Below are 14864 nucleotides of genomic sequence, written 5' to 3' on the forward strand. Positions count from 1 at the left end.
TGTAGTCTCGTTATGTCCTCCTCAAAACTTACTTTCTTATGTATCTTTGTGCCACCAGCAAATTTAGCAACCATATGTCTGATCCCTTGATCCAAGTCATTTATATAGATTGTAAATAGTTGAGGTCCCAGCACTGATTCCTGTGGCGCTCCACTAGTTACAGTTTGCCAATCCATATAAGACCCATTTATTCCTAATCTCTACTTCTTATTAGCTAACCAATCCTCTGCCCGTGATAGTATGTTATCCCCTGCAAAATGAGCTCTTATTTTTTGTAGTAATCTTTTGATGTGGCACCTTAATCAAATGCCTTTTGGAAATCCAAATACATCACATCTACAAGCTCCCCTTTATCCATGTTACTTGTTACTTCCTTAAAGAACTCTAATAAATTAGTCGAACATGATTTCCCTTTCACAAAACCATATTAACTCTGCCTGATTGTATTAAGATTTTCTAAGCGCCCTGCTATAACCTCAGTTACAATTGCTTTTTCCCTCTGACAGATGTTAGGTTAACTGGTGTGTAATTTCCTGCTTTGTGTCTCTCTCCTTTCTTGAATGGAGGAGTTATAATCACTAGTTTCCAACCTGATGGGACCTTTCCAGAATCTAGGGAACTTTAGAAAATTACAACCAATGCATCTACAATCTCTGCAGCCACTCCTTGTAAGACCCTGGGATGAAGTCCATCAGGTCCTGGGGACTTGACAGTCTTTAGTTCTAGTTTAGTTTTGATTGCTGTGAACCAACTTTGTCTACTTTAGCATACCCAAAAGCCTTTGCTTCTCCACAGTTCCTAGTCTCTTAGCATTAAAAAAAATTCCAGCTTGCCTTTCTTGAACCCAAAGTGGTTGGTCTCACATTTTCCCACGTTGAACTCCAGTTGCCACATTTTACCCATTCGCTTAATTTGCCTATGTTTCTTTGTAATGCCCTGCTCCCGTCCATGTAACTTGCTGTTCCTCCTACTTCAGTGCCATCTGCAAGCTATGATATTCCTTCATACAACAACAACTTCCATTTATAAAGCACCTTTTAACATAGTAAAATGCCCCAAGGTGCTTTACATGAGTAATATCAAAAAAAATTGACATTAAGCCATATGAGACATTAGGGAAGCTGACCAAAGACATGGTGAAAGAAGTTGATTCTAAGGAATGTTAAAGGAGGAAAGAGAGGCGTAGAAGTTTACAGAGGGAACTTAGCGTCTTGGCAGCTAAAGGAGCAAACACCAATAGCGGAGGAATTAAGCTATTGATATGTGATGGAAGCAGATAGTATTTATTAATTTAAATGTCAGTTAGATATATTTATTTCTGGTAATATTTTGGAAAACAGTATATGAGTAATCTAAGAAATGACATACGGTAAGTGAAGTATGGGGAGGTGATGGTGTAGTGATATTGTCACTGGGCTAGTAATCCAGAGACCCAGGGTAATGCTCAGGGGATCTGGGTTTGAATCCTGCCATGGCAGATGGTGGAATTTGAATTCAATAAAAACCTGGAATTTAAAGTCTAATAATGACCATAAAACCATTGTCAATCGTTTTAAAAACCCATCTGATTTACTAATGTCCTTTAGAGAAGGAAATATGCTGTCCTTACCTGGTCTGGCCTACATGTAACTCCAGACCCACAGTAACGTGGTTGTCTCTTAAATGCCCTCTGAACAAGGGGATGGGCAATAAATGCTGGCCTAGCCAGCAACTCCTACATCCGATGATTGAATAATAAAAAAGCATGCTTGGCAGGAACCATGAATCTATCATTCCCAAAGATTTGCACCATTTGGGGGTTTCCTCAATACGTGTTTGGGACTGGTCAACAATTCCATTGCCTTTGAAAATATCACCAATCCTATATTTAGAATTATATCTACATTTTGTAATTATTAATCAAAATCATTAAAGAAGAAAAGGCAAAATACTACTGATGCTAGAAATCTGAAATATGAGCCAAAAATGCTGGAAAAGCTCAGCAGGTCAGGTAGCAGCTGTAGAGGGAGATACCTGATTTAGTGGGCTGGATTATATGTAGAAGGAGGGCTCCCCACACCCCAGCGTGAATGTTGGGGCTGAACCCACTTCTGGTTGGCCTGCTCACTCCACTTTATTTTTTTGTGGTTGAAGGACGTTTAATTATTATGAGGCGAGACATCTGCCCTTCTCCAGGAGAAAGTCGTGTCTCATCAAGCAGACGCCAATCAGAGTGTGATGGCCACTGCCAGTATTACACCCAAACTAAGGAAGAGATGTTCAGTGATGGACTCAGACCTCCAAATAAGTCTGGGTTCTCATCAAGGCCAGGTTTGCAGGGCATGGCAAGTGAATAGGGGCACGTGTTGAACAGGGCAGGGGGAGGGAGAACGTGGGAAGGGAGAACTGTGGGGTGGGGGGATGGGGAGAAGAGATTGCCCTTGATTGGCACTGGGGATCGGAAGGAGGCACCGGCCCCCTTCCCCTTTCACTGGCTAGCAGCCCACAGAGATAAATCTGCTGACTGCAAGTTGGATGCGGGCCTGATTTTGCTGTTAAATCTGAGTGGGTGGTGGGATGAGGCCCTTAAGTGGGCATTAAGTGCTCACTTAAGGACCTTAATTGGGTCACGGATGGGTAATCCACCCGATGCCTCTCCCATCTGTGGGTAGCTTGTAAATTCCAGCCCAATGTTTTGGGTTGATTATGTTGTAAGCCCATGAGTTCTGATGAAAAGTTATTGACCTGAAATGTTAACGCATATTGATTCTTGACCATTGTGACTTGATTTTCTCCATGTTTTTATTTTTAGGAGCTGGTGTGGACGGTGTGGAGGAAATCAAGCGTCAATCCTTCTTTGCAAACATAGACTGGAATGTAAGTGCCAAATGTGTTTTGGTGAAACTCATAAAACTACATCTATAATTCCAGAAGCCATAGTTTGTGACATGAAAGAACCATCTATTTATTTCTGCAGCACCCTCCAGTTCAGGGATCAGATGTTTTGGTGTAAAGAGTCACAAAGAGCATAGCCAGGTGAAATGCTTTTTGTTTGACAGCTACCCTATTGATTTCGATAGCACAGTGTGTCAGTAATCTTGTGAAGATCTCTTCAAAACAACCTTTTTTCTTTCATGGAATGTGAGCATTGCTGGCAAGGCGAGCATTTGTTGCTCATCCCTAATTGCTCTTGAGTAGGTGATGGTGAGCTGTCATCTTGAACCACTACAGTCCGTATGGTGCAGGTACACCAACATCACTGTTAGGAAGGATTCTGACCCAGTGACAGTGAAGGAAAAGTGTTGTAGTTCAAGGTTAGTATGGTGTGTGGCTTGGAGGGAACCTTGCAGGTGGTGGTGTTCCCATGCTTCTGCTGCCCTTGTCCTTCTAGGTGTTAGAGATAAGGGGTTTAGAAGGAGACTTGGCAGGTGGCGGTACCTGATACACACTGCTCTGACTGTGTGCTGGTGATGAGGGAGGGAATATTTAAGATTGTGGATAGGCTGACAGTCAGGCGGGCTACTTTGTCCTGGATCGTGTTGAACTTCTTGAATGTTGTTGAAGCTGCACTCATCTGGGCAGGTGAACAGCATCCTGTCGCACTCTTGACTTGTGCCTTGTAGACAGTGGACCGGCTTCGGGGAGTCAGGAAGTGAGTTACTCACTGCAAGTTTCCCAGCCTCTGACCTGCCTTTGTAGTTACTGTATTTATATGGCTGGTCCAGCTAACTTTCTGGTCAATGAAACTCCACGGTGCTGATGGAGTGATGTTCAGTGATGTTGATGCCATTAAATGTTGAGGGGGAATGGTTAGATTATCTCTTGTTAAAGATGGTCATTGTCTGGCACTTGTGCAGCACCAATGTTATTTGCCACTTTGCAGCCCAATCCTGAATGTTATCCAGGCCTTGCTGCAAATGATTGCTTCAGCATCCTAGGAGGTTGGTTGAAGGAACTAATGGTGCAACATAGGCTGCTTGATTTCTAAGATGGGGGAAGTTGAAAATAGTCATTTTGTCCACTACTGATCAAGCGAAAAAGTGACTAGTGACTGATTGCCAGTTGACAAATACGAGCATTACAAGCATAGGTATTTCTCATGGGTAGCAAAGAATTCCACACTAATCTGGCCTTCACACAAAGCTTCATCAGCCACTCACCGAAGACAAACCCAGGAGGCTGCCTCAGATCGAGGTCATATCATCAATCTTTTAAAAGTAGAATTACAGTTTTGGCTATAGATTATCTACATAAAACCAGATTCTATGCAAGATTAAGCAGTGATCATTTTGGTGGAGGACTGATTCTTGGATACTTAAGTACATCACAACAAAATACAGCATGGAAGGTGGGGTGAGTGCTAGGATTGATTGCAGTTATCTTCATAATTTCACACACAAAACCTGAGCTTTTTACCTCGTATAGCGAGCCTTCTACCTCCAGTAAATCACTTTACTGCTGGGGCTGCTCTTGAAATCATTTTTCCCGGTTTAACCATTGCTAATGACATAGCCCTCATTGACTATGGTGTGTACTTAGAAGGCAGAGGTGTCCAAGCAGCTGGCTGCAGTGAAGGCCCTTCCTGGATCTTGAATTAATTTATTAAAGTAGAAATATCATTCATCAACCACCAGTTTAATAGCAGTTAGGGCAGAAGAGTGGCATGCAAGTCCAGTCAGGTTGCAAACTAGTATTTTGACTGCAGAGAGTAACCAAAAGATTCCTGAGGAATTTACCATCTAGGGTCAGTAATTTTATTTTCATTTTCATTAAAGGCAATCTCCACTACTCAGTTGTGTGCACTTAAGTGCAAGACTTAAAATAATTCACTGATAATGCACAGTAATAGCATTGGGTGGTAAATCGCGAGTAATGTGTTTCAGTGATACTATCCCAAAATGAACGCTGGGAAATCGCAACATTTTAGAGTCAGTATTTTGTCTAGACAACGTTCTATAGTGGCTACTCATAGTGACATCTCCCTCTTTTGTGCAACCATCTCTCAGTATTAATTTAAAATATATTCACTGTAAACTTGCTAGCTAACACTTCAATAACCCCTGGTGGTTTGTGTTATTTGCAGTTGGAGCTTCCTGAAAATTGTCAGTGAACACCTTTGATTTCTGATTTGATAATTTCTCAGAAATGATATAGTGGGGTTAAAATGTTTTCCTTTTCAGGCCTGACTTCTGGTTTCCTATCAAATGCAAACATTTGGAACAGAAACCTCTTGCCTGACAATTGGAATAATTCCAAACAAAAGGAGGTCGTGGCAGTTATTTTAGTCTTAGTGAGTGTGGGCCCATGAGCATTTGGCATTATTGTCTCATTCAAAGGGACAATAAAGATTGGCTGCTGTGAGAAAATGGGACTTCTATATTCATGCAGTTAGGGATGGGAAACATTATTTAGGCAGAGCAGAGGGAATCTGACATCTGATCAGTGCTGCATCTGAGCTGGGGGTGCTTGTTGAGGGAAGGTCTTATATCTAAATTTTGCTTTACATGACTGGAAAAATGCTTCATGAAACTGTGTAGAATGGGATCACTTTGTATGGCATGGATACGTGACCTGGGAATTTTTGATGTAACTGTGTGGAGGGGTTTTACTTGAATTTGACTATGTTATTCCTTACATGAGTGTGCTTAACCTTGGCGCTGACTGAGTACCAAAACAGGAAATTCCTCACCTAAAAAGCATAAATATCTAGCAAAACATTTAACGAGAATAAAATGGTAGGACAGTAAATATTTCCGGCGGTGCTAAATGGTTCCTTATGCTTCCAGAAACTCTACCGAAGGGAACTGAAACCACCATTCAGACCAGCTGTGGCCAGGCCAGATGATACCTTTTATTTTGATCCTGAGTTTACAGAGCGAACACCTAAAGGTTTGTATTGAGTGCATGTATGGGGAGATGTGTGACTTGATCAATTATGGCAATTAAACACTGTTTCATCAAGTGTTGAGACAGGAATAAAAATTTCCAGCCAAATGCTTTGTCCAGCATAAAAATGTGAGTTGGCTAATTATAAGATCTGTTGGTTTTTAAACTTTAAACTGTTTGCTGTCTCACTTCCTCTCTGTTGTAGGGTGATGGATACCATTCGGTAGGTCTTAAGTAGGTTAACTGTAGGTTTTAATAACTACAAGAACTACGTACATGTATACAGTAAAGGGTTCAAGCTAGGAGCTGTCCCCATGCTTGCTTATGCACATGGCCTTGTCCAACACTAGACTGACCCTAAGTGTGGGTCATGTGATCTCATACCCTTGTGTAGGTGGTACTGTACTCAGTCCTACATTAACCCTATATGTGCCATTATTCTAGTTTACCCCATGTATTTACATCATTATGGTCAGTGGTAGGGAAACTATTGGAGAAATTTCTGAAGGAGAGTATCAATCTCCACTTGGAGAGGCAAGGTTTGATCAGGGATAGTCAGCATGGCTTTGTCAGAGGGAGGTCATGCCTAACAAATTTGATTGAATTTTTTGAGGAGGTGACCAGGTGTGTAGATGAGGGTAGTGTAGTAGACATAGTTTATATGGATTTCAGCAAAGCCTTTGATAAGGTCCCACATAGGAGACGTATAAAGAAGGCAAAGGCACATGGGATACAGGGTAATTTGATAAGGTGGATTCAAAATTGGCTTAGCTGTAGGAGGCAGAGGATGATGACAGAAGGATGCTTTAGTGACTGGAAGCCATTGTCCAGTGGAGTACCACAGGGATCTGTGCTGGGTCCCCTATTATTTGTCATTTATATAAACATAGAAGATTATGAGGGGCATGGACAGGGTGAATAGGGAGCAGCTGTTCCCCTTAGTTGAAGGGTCAGTCAAAGGGGGCATAAGTTCAAGGTGAGGGGCAGGAGGTTTAGTGGGGGATGTGAGGAAAAACGTTTTTCACCCAGATGGTGGTGACAGTCTGAAATGCATTGTCTGAGAGCGTGGTGGAGGTGGGTTGCCTCACAACCTTTAAAAAGTACCTGGATGAGCACTTGGCACGTCATAACATTCAAGGCTATAGGCCAAGTGCTGTTAAATGGGATTAGGTGGGTAGGTCAGGAGTTTCTCATGTGTCAGTGCAGACTCGATGGACCGAAGGACCTCTTCTGCACTGTGATTCTGTGATGATTATTATTATCCCATTTTCCCTCTTCAAACCTCTGAGTTCATATGTTCAGGCAATCTGGAGGTCTTATAATCCTTCCATTTCTCGTGCGCACTACTGTTTGAGGAGTGGTAGTCTCTGTTTTCACAGGCAACTCCTTGATTTGGAGGTTGTTCTGGCTTCTGGGTACCTTTTTACCCTCTTTTGGCATTCCTTGGTATTGAACTGTTCTTTGTCGATACGGCAGTTGTGGTAATAGGTGGTCGTTGTTCCATCCTGTTTCTTGCAAGATGGGTGACTGCTGTGCTCGTCTCCAGGTTGTTTTTTCCTCTTCTTTCATCATATGGGTTGTCGCGATGTCCTCTGGAAGATGGCCATTTCTGTTATGAGAATATGTTTTTTTAGTAAGCTCACCTTTGCATTTGACTGTGTCCTGTTGGCAAAGTGCAGCCGCTACTTGGTGCCAGCATCATCCAAGGCACTGTCATACTGACTGGGAGTTGCAGTGTTTGCTCTGTGGTCGCGGTGTTGACTTCATCAACAGTCATCGAAGCCAGAGGTTGAGGCTGTTCTGGTTGTTGGGTGATCTCTTGTCTATCCTCCACTGGAGGTGTCATGGTAACCACCTGAGTGGTTGGTTGGTTTGACCAATGAGGGATTTCTGGCACCTGTAACAAAAGTGGACAAATCTGCTCTGCAAAGAGAGAAGACAGTTCAAAGCTGAAGTCCCAGTCAGGGTACTCTTTCTTCTTTGAGCTGTTGGGAACTTGCAGTTCTGTATAATTTACAACAGCGGTTGTCTTGAAATCTCTGCCGTTTTGATGAGATTCAGGGCTACACAGGCATCTTTTAGTGTTTCTAGGATCATGCCTACGACCAGAAGTCTGATTCCTCTGGGCCCATAGAGTTGTTCAAAGCCAGAGGTCTCTCAGTCACGGCTCTTTGTCCAATAGGACCGTAACACTGGCGCCTGTGTCCAATTTAAAGTTTGTGAGATGGCCGTTAACCAAAATGTCCACATTCCAAATGAAAATCCAGGATCTTTGATCTTACCCAGATAGCATGGCTGTGTGTCCTCTTGGTGCACAGCCTCGACCTCTTGAATCATCTTTAGGCCTTCTGTTCATTGAGATGTTTTGGCTTTGCACAGTTTGCTGAAGACTCCAATTCTGTTAGATTGGAAGCATTGGACTGCAATTGCAGGATGTTGATCTTGCATGTGGTGGCGCTTTTCTCCGCAGCACTGACATGGTCACTGTACTGGTTGGTTAAGGTATTGCTTTCCTTGGCCTGGAGTGTCCCTGTTTCTGTGCTGTTTAACTAACTGGGTTTCCTTTGTACCACAGTTTACATTCTCTTCTTAAAATGTACCTATGCTGCACCTGAAGTTCAGACTGCCTAACAATCTGGATAGATTTCTTGAGGGTTAGATCTTCCTTTGCTTGCAGCGTGTCTGAGAGTGCATCATCTGCTACTCCTACAACTATTCTATCCCCGATAAGTTCAGATTTTAGGGCTGGGATTTTCTGCCCCCGTTCATGTCGGGTGTGCTCGGTGGCGACGTCGGAAAATTTCAGGAGAAGGCACTAGTCGTGTTTCCTGACTATGTAAATCTAGGATGCGATTTCACAATGGCATGATTTACAACTACCTTTTAAAGGCATGAAACTGGCGATCTCAACTCCGAGGGGAACTCTGAGGTGAATGCACACAACTTTGTGCAGCGCTTGTGACAATCCCAGTACAACAGTGGCTTCTTTGTGGCTGGCTTGAGGTGCCAGGGCAAGAGCAACAGTGCAAAGGGGGAGAAGGCAACCTGGGGCAAGGGCAACAGTGCCGGGGGCGGTAGGTCATGGCAGCATTGATGAAATTTGAGCACAAACACATGCGGGGGTAGAGGAAGAAAATGGCCAAGCTAATGGAAAAATGTCAAAGATGAGCACTCCACCACAGCTCAGAGGGCTTAGCTTGAGCTCAGTCGACATGTTTAGAGTCAGCCTAGTCAAGCAATTGTGCCGACTCAAGCAGCACTAATTCCTCACATTTCCAATGATTGCTCCTGTACTGTTAACTCCTCGTATGTAGCTTCAAACTTGAATGAGTGCTATGGTGCAGCAGAACCATTGCGCAGCTGGGAAAGTCTGAGGATCCTGTTGGGAAAGGTGGCCATCGAATACTGATGGAGGGGTGCACTGCTAGTCCCTTGCATTATGTTTCGGTTGACATTGAAAAGTCACCCTAATAGTACAAGTGAAGCGCAAAGCCATGGAGTCCAGGTTAGGAAAGTGCCTGTGCCTAAGAAGAGAGTTCAGTATACAGTTGAGTGGCCAAAGCTATCGCCACTCAGTCATGTGGTGTGGACAAGTGCTGGATGTGGGAATGGTGAGCCATCATGCGCACCAAACAGTGGCCATCCATATGGTGGCCTGTAATCTGTAGCATGTGTTAAGGGGCCTTGAGAGGCAGCTGCAGACAATGACTTGACCAAGACTGGTCCGTAGGAGATGATTGTTGACCCTTGCGTCTCTCTCTTTGATACTGCAGTGAGCAGACCATTAGATGTAGTCTGGTGACCTTGTTGTCTGCCTCATTGCATAAACAGGAGAGAAGAAGGAGAAGAATGCGACAAAGGCACCTGGCTCCCCAAATGGAGGAGCAGAACCCTGAAGACCAAGTGGCGACATGGCCTCCTCTGCAAGCAGAGGATGAACCTCACAGAGCTATTGTTCATAGGCACATCGCTAGACCCAGGGTCTACAGATGGTGTATGGGCTACCTGCAGATGAGTGAGAACCAGTGTTGCTGACGCCTGCACATGTCACGGGAACTGGTCACACACATATGCCACCTTCAGCAGGATTTGGCACTGCGGGAACTCGGAAGGTATCTACTGCCAGTGACAGTTAAAGTTACTGCCACACTCAATTTCTAAGGCAGAGGCTCCTTCCAGGACTCCACTGGGGACCTTTTGTGGAATCTCGCAAGCCTCCACCCGCAAATGTATCCAAGAGGTCATGGACGCCCTTTTTGCCAAGGGATGTATCTTTGTCAGGAATCAGACAAGCCTGGAAGCAAGAGCACTGGGATTTGCTCAGAGTTCCAGATTCCCACAGGTGCAGGGTGCCATCGACTGCACCTATTTGGCTCTTAAATCCCCCTGGCAATAAGCAGTTCAGTATGTGAACTGCAAAGACTTCCATTCTCTCAATGTTCAGTTGGTCTGCGACCATAACAAATGGATCATGCAGATGTGTTCAAGATGCCCCGGAAGCATCCATGATTCGTACATCCTCAGCAAGTCTCAGTCACTAACATCTTCCAGGGACCACACAAGATGCAGGATTGGCTCCTGGGGGACAAGGGCTACCCACAAAAGGACACGCTGATGATGCCCATGCGGCAGCCTGAGACTCTTGAAGGGAGAGCATCCAATGAGACTCATGCTGCAACCTGGAATTTGGTTGAGCACACCTTTGGCATCCTGAAAATGAGGTTCTGGTGTCTGGTGGCACCTGGAGGGTGTCACACATCATTGTGGCTTGCTGCATGCTACAGAACCTGGTGATGCAAAGGTGGGAAGACCTGGATGATGAGAAGATGCAAGAACTGCATGTCTACTCCGATGAGGAGGAAGTCAAAGGGGCTGCTGGTGTTGAGGTCCTGGAAGGCAAAGGTGCAGGCGATGAGGCCATTGCATTGGCCTGATGAGGCAGGCATAGTTGTGAGGCCCTCATTACCACAAGATTCCAAGAGGATGATGACTATATGCAGTGAGGAACACTCATGAGATCTTCACATTGCATCTGGGAACTTCTGATATCAGTCTCACTGAGGGCAATGCACATATGCTCTGTGAAGAGGCTCATATCATTGAGACACTGCTGAGAATCAGTGGCCACATGGACCTTAAGACAACTTGATCCTTTAGCAGGCTTTATCACCCATTCCCTTCAGCACCCGCACCTTCACCTATCAGGAATGGTGTCGAGATGGGGGGCAGCCCTGCCTCAAAGGTTCTGAGAGCACATAGAGAACATCATGGAACCCAGTTAAAAATAAAATACTGCAGATGCTGGATATCTGAAATAATAACAGAAAATGCTGGAAAAACTCAGCAGGTCTGACAGCATCTGTGGAGAGAGAAACAGAGTTAATATTTTGAGTCCAAACAACTCTTCTGAGCTCAGAAGAAGAGTCATATGGACTCGAAAAGTTAACTCTGTTTCTTACTCCACAGATGCTGTCAGTCCTGCTGAGATTTCCCCCCATTTTTTGCTTTTATCACGGAACCCAGTGACGCTTGGGTACAAGATTCTTGCAGCAAACACAAGCCACATAGAGGTGCGTGCATCACTAATCTATATGGTGAAGCTGGACAATCACTGCTGAAAAGGTTACACTCTGCATGGGGAAAAGGCCCTGGACTGCGACAGTAGCCTTCATTTTGTGCAGTAAACAAGGTTTCATATCTGATTGACACAAACACTGCTCAGCATAACAAGGGGCCATAGACAATGAGACATCCTTGGGAGTGTATTTACAATGGTTAAGTACAAATAATTAACACCCATGTCCACATTGTGCAATTAAAACTTCTTGACCTTTCTAACCCTGCCACTAGGTTTTGGTGTTCCCCCGACATCCGAGGTGGAGGTGGCCTGCTGACTGCTATGTCCTGTTGTCCGTGATGACCTTGGTGGGCGTCCTTTGGAGGGCTGAGACCTGGAGGGCCCCGGCCTACGTTTGGGGTCTTGTGTGGCAGTGGCGCCCTCCTTGGCCTGCGGAGCTAGAGCCGCTGGGGTCACAGGAAGAGGGGATTCGGATGGGCTGGACACTCCCGGAGTCACCTAGGTGGATGGCACAAGGGTATGCACCTGCTGATCCTCCTCCCTATGGGTGCCCGAGGGCTCCTGGTTAACTCCTTGAGAGGAAGGGGTAGCTGGAGTGAGCTTGAGATGTCCCACACCCCTCTCGCATTGTCACTGATGGATGCCTGCAAGTGCCTCAGTGATGGAGTGCAGCTCCTGCAGCAGTGCAGGACCGATGTCCATGGGGCCACCATCCTACCAGCATTGACCTTGGTGTGTTAGCATATTGGGCCTATCACCTCAAACTGAAGGCGGACGGACTCCTCCATTGTGCTTGGCAATCTCAGGAGTGCAGCAGACATTCCTTCCTGATGTTCCTGAGCTTGCCTTTGCAGCTCCAGCAACTGAGGAATGGCCGAGTCCAGGGGCTTCTCATCTGACTTGTACTCAGCAGATTTCTGTCCTCCAGCAGTCCTTTGAGTGCCGGAAACCTGGGAAGTCCCTGCCTCCGACAGCTGTGGATCAGACAGTGAAATGTGCTCACCCGATCCTGAGGCTACTTTAGAACTAGGTCCTGCCATGGTGTGTGTCTCTGCGCTGGTGGCGTGTGTGAGTGAGTGCTGTGATGGATCTTCAATTAGGGACTCATCAGATTCTTCTTCTGATGTGTGTTCGGGGCTTGAGCTGAGGTCCCCTGTGGCCGCTTCCGAGATGTGCCGGTGAAAGCATGGCGAATTAATTAGTACATGGTGGGGGATTGCGGAACAGGGGAACTGACTCACATATGGCTGTCTGATGGATGTTGCACTGCTTGATTCTCACTTGGTTGAGTGCCGCCGACCTTACCGTCAGCACAGGAATGGTCCAGATCGTTGCCGGGCAGCTGGATTGCTCTATTTTCAAATTCTATAAGGACCTTGATGTCCGGCATTCCTCCACCAGTCTGTGACCTCTCCCTTTTGTTATGTGCCAGCTTGTCCTGCATGAATACAGATGGAGAGAGTGTAAGCAGGACGCCTGCCAGTCCAGATGAGAAGGATGCCTGACGTGTGGGTGCTGAATGGTGCCATGGACAGGATGAGGATACAATTCGCAGAGCAGATGAAAGTGTGAGAGAGAGAGTGAATGATGATGTCCCTTGAACTGGCAGCGAGTGAGATCCCTGTGAATGTGTGATGGGTTTGTGAGTGTGCGAATTGGGAGTGATAAGAAGAGTGACTTACCCTGGCAGAATCGAGGAGATCATTCATCCTCTTTCTGCACTGGGTGGCTGTCCTCTTCTATAGGGCACTGGCATTGACCACCACTGCCACCGCCTCCCATGTTGGATTGGGAACCTTGCATACTGGTCTTTGCCCAGAGCAGTTGTAGAGGACTTCGGTGGGCCTCCACTGCGTTCAGTCAGTGCACAAGGGAGGCGTTGCTAAATTTAGGGGCAGCATGTTTCCTCCGTTTGGCAGCCATAACTGTCCAGCTGCTTTTGATCCCTTAAAGTGTGCTAGCTCTGTGCACTTTTTAAATATGGTGCCCAGATTACTAAAGGCCTGAGGTCACGGTGAGGCGGGCAAATGAGAGGCCTGCCAGTGATCTAGCATGAAACCCGTGCCTCTGCATTACTTAAACAAAATGCTGCATGATACGATGGAAAAAGTTGCCATTGATGTTGGCTGGTCAAACACCGCTTTCCCCATCTGTTATTGGATTTTGCCAATTTCTGGGATGATTCTACCCTAAGTCTCTACATTTGTAGCCTTCAGCCATCCTGTATAGATCATTAATGAATGAGTTGACAGGTTCTCCTGGCTCCTGGACGTGCTTATTAAATTTAGCCCTTTCAAGGGTTTTGTTACTTCTTAGGTTAAAATAAACATCAACTGATTTTAGTTGTTCTTCAAATTTAGCATATCATTAATTGATTTCCTGCCTAGCAATAATGTCATCCGCTATTGGTCCTACCAAATATAGCTGTGTGTTAACTTGTTCAGCTTCTGTTCTTTTATCCAAACCTGAAGTAATCATGTATCTAAGGAATCTCTTTCTCCAGAATCTTCAATTATGTGACTGATCTGGGCATTGGATAAATCCAAATTGATCTTGAAGAGTGGATTTCTGATCCATGGTTAAAATTTTTAAAGTGTAGGTTCAGCTTTAAGAAGTTGCTGAAATTCAGATGGTGCTGCCGTTCATTTGAAGACAAAGGGTTTACCTGCGCTTTCTTGTTTTGTTGGATTCCTACTGCAATGGTGCTCACGCTCAGCCTTGAAAAAATTTTGAACAGTAGCTGCTTGAATCAACTAGCTGCAGACTTTTCTGTGTCAGCTCTGTCACGAAAGCCTTGAATCCTGGCCTTTGCTATTCTTTAAAGCTGATTCTTTAGTTGCGATTCTTCTGAATTAATTAATTATTTTTTCTTCTCTGAGCGAGCTCAGTGTTCAGGAGTCTAGTCAGGAGTCTGGTTTGTCTGATGGAATTTTTGAAAAGCAGTTTCTTCCCACTGAATTATTTAAAAGTTTCTCAGGACTTGCATTATCTTGGAGTTTAAAAGCTTTAGTTCACCCCTGCTAGTTCTGCTGACTCTTCACTCTGGGAATTGAAGCTGGACTTCCAAGAGACCCCACGGAGTCCTCTGTTACAGTGAGGAATTTTGAATTTCTGCCTTCAGCTTCCAAGCATTTCTTTGGAGCTTTTCCCTGGTGATTTTTCTCTGTGCCTCACTTCTCGAACTTTTCTTCAAGTCAGAATGCTTCTTCAAATTTTCCTTTAGTCTTTCAGGATTTTAGTTTTTCAAGCTAGGAGTTGTTTCCATGCTTGCTGTGCACACGACTCTATCCAGCACCAGACTGACCACTAGGTGTGGGTCATGTGCTATCTTACGTCACTGTATGGGTGGTACTGTATTCAGTCCCATGTTAACCCTGTATGTGCCAGACCCATATACTATACTCTCCTATTGCTCTCTGAC

General features: G+C 45.1%; 1 protein-coding gene across 5 annotated transcripts in view; it reads left to right on the top strand.

Annotated features, from left to right (window-relative positions):
* LOC121291403 (ribosomal protein S6 kinase alpha-1-like) overlaps positions 1-14864 on the top strand; it is a 259579-nt gene that overhangs the window by 216983 nt on the left and 27732 nt on the right. For all 5 annotated transcript variants that reach the window (XM_041212513.1, XM_041212514.1, XM_041212517.1 and 2 more), the window contains 2 exons: positions 2792-2856; positions 5766-5868. In XM_041212513.1, the coding sequence (XP_041068447.1) occupies positions 2792-2856; positions 5766-5868 (168 nt within the window). The remainder of the gene's footprint in view (positions 1-2791; positions 2857-5765; positions 5869-14864) is intronic.

The sequence above is a fragment of the Carcharodon carcharias genome, chromosome 19 (genome assembly GCF_017639515.1).
Source record: "Carcharodon carcharias isolate sCarCar2 chromosome 19, sCarCar2.pri, whole genome shotgun sequence".
NCBI lineage: Eukaryota > Metazoa > Chordata > Chondrichthyes > Lamniformes > Lamnidae > Carcharodon > Carcharodon carcharias.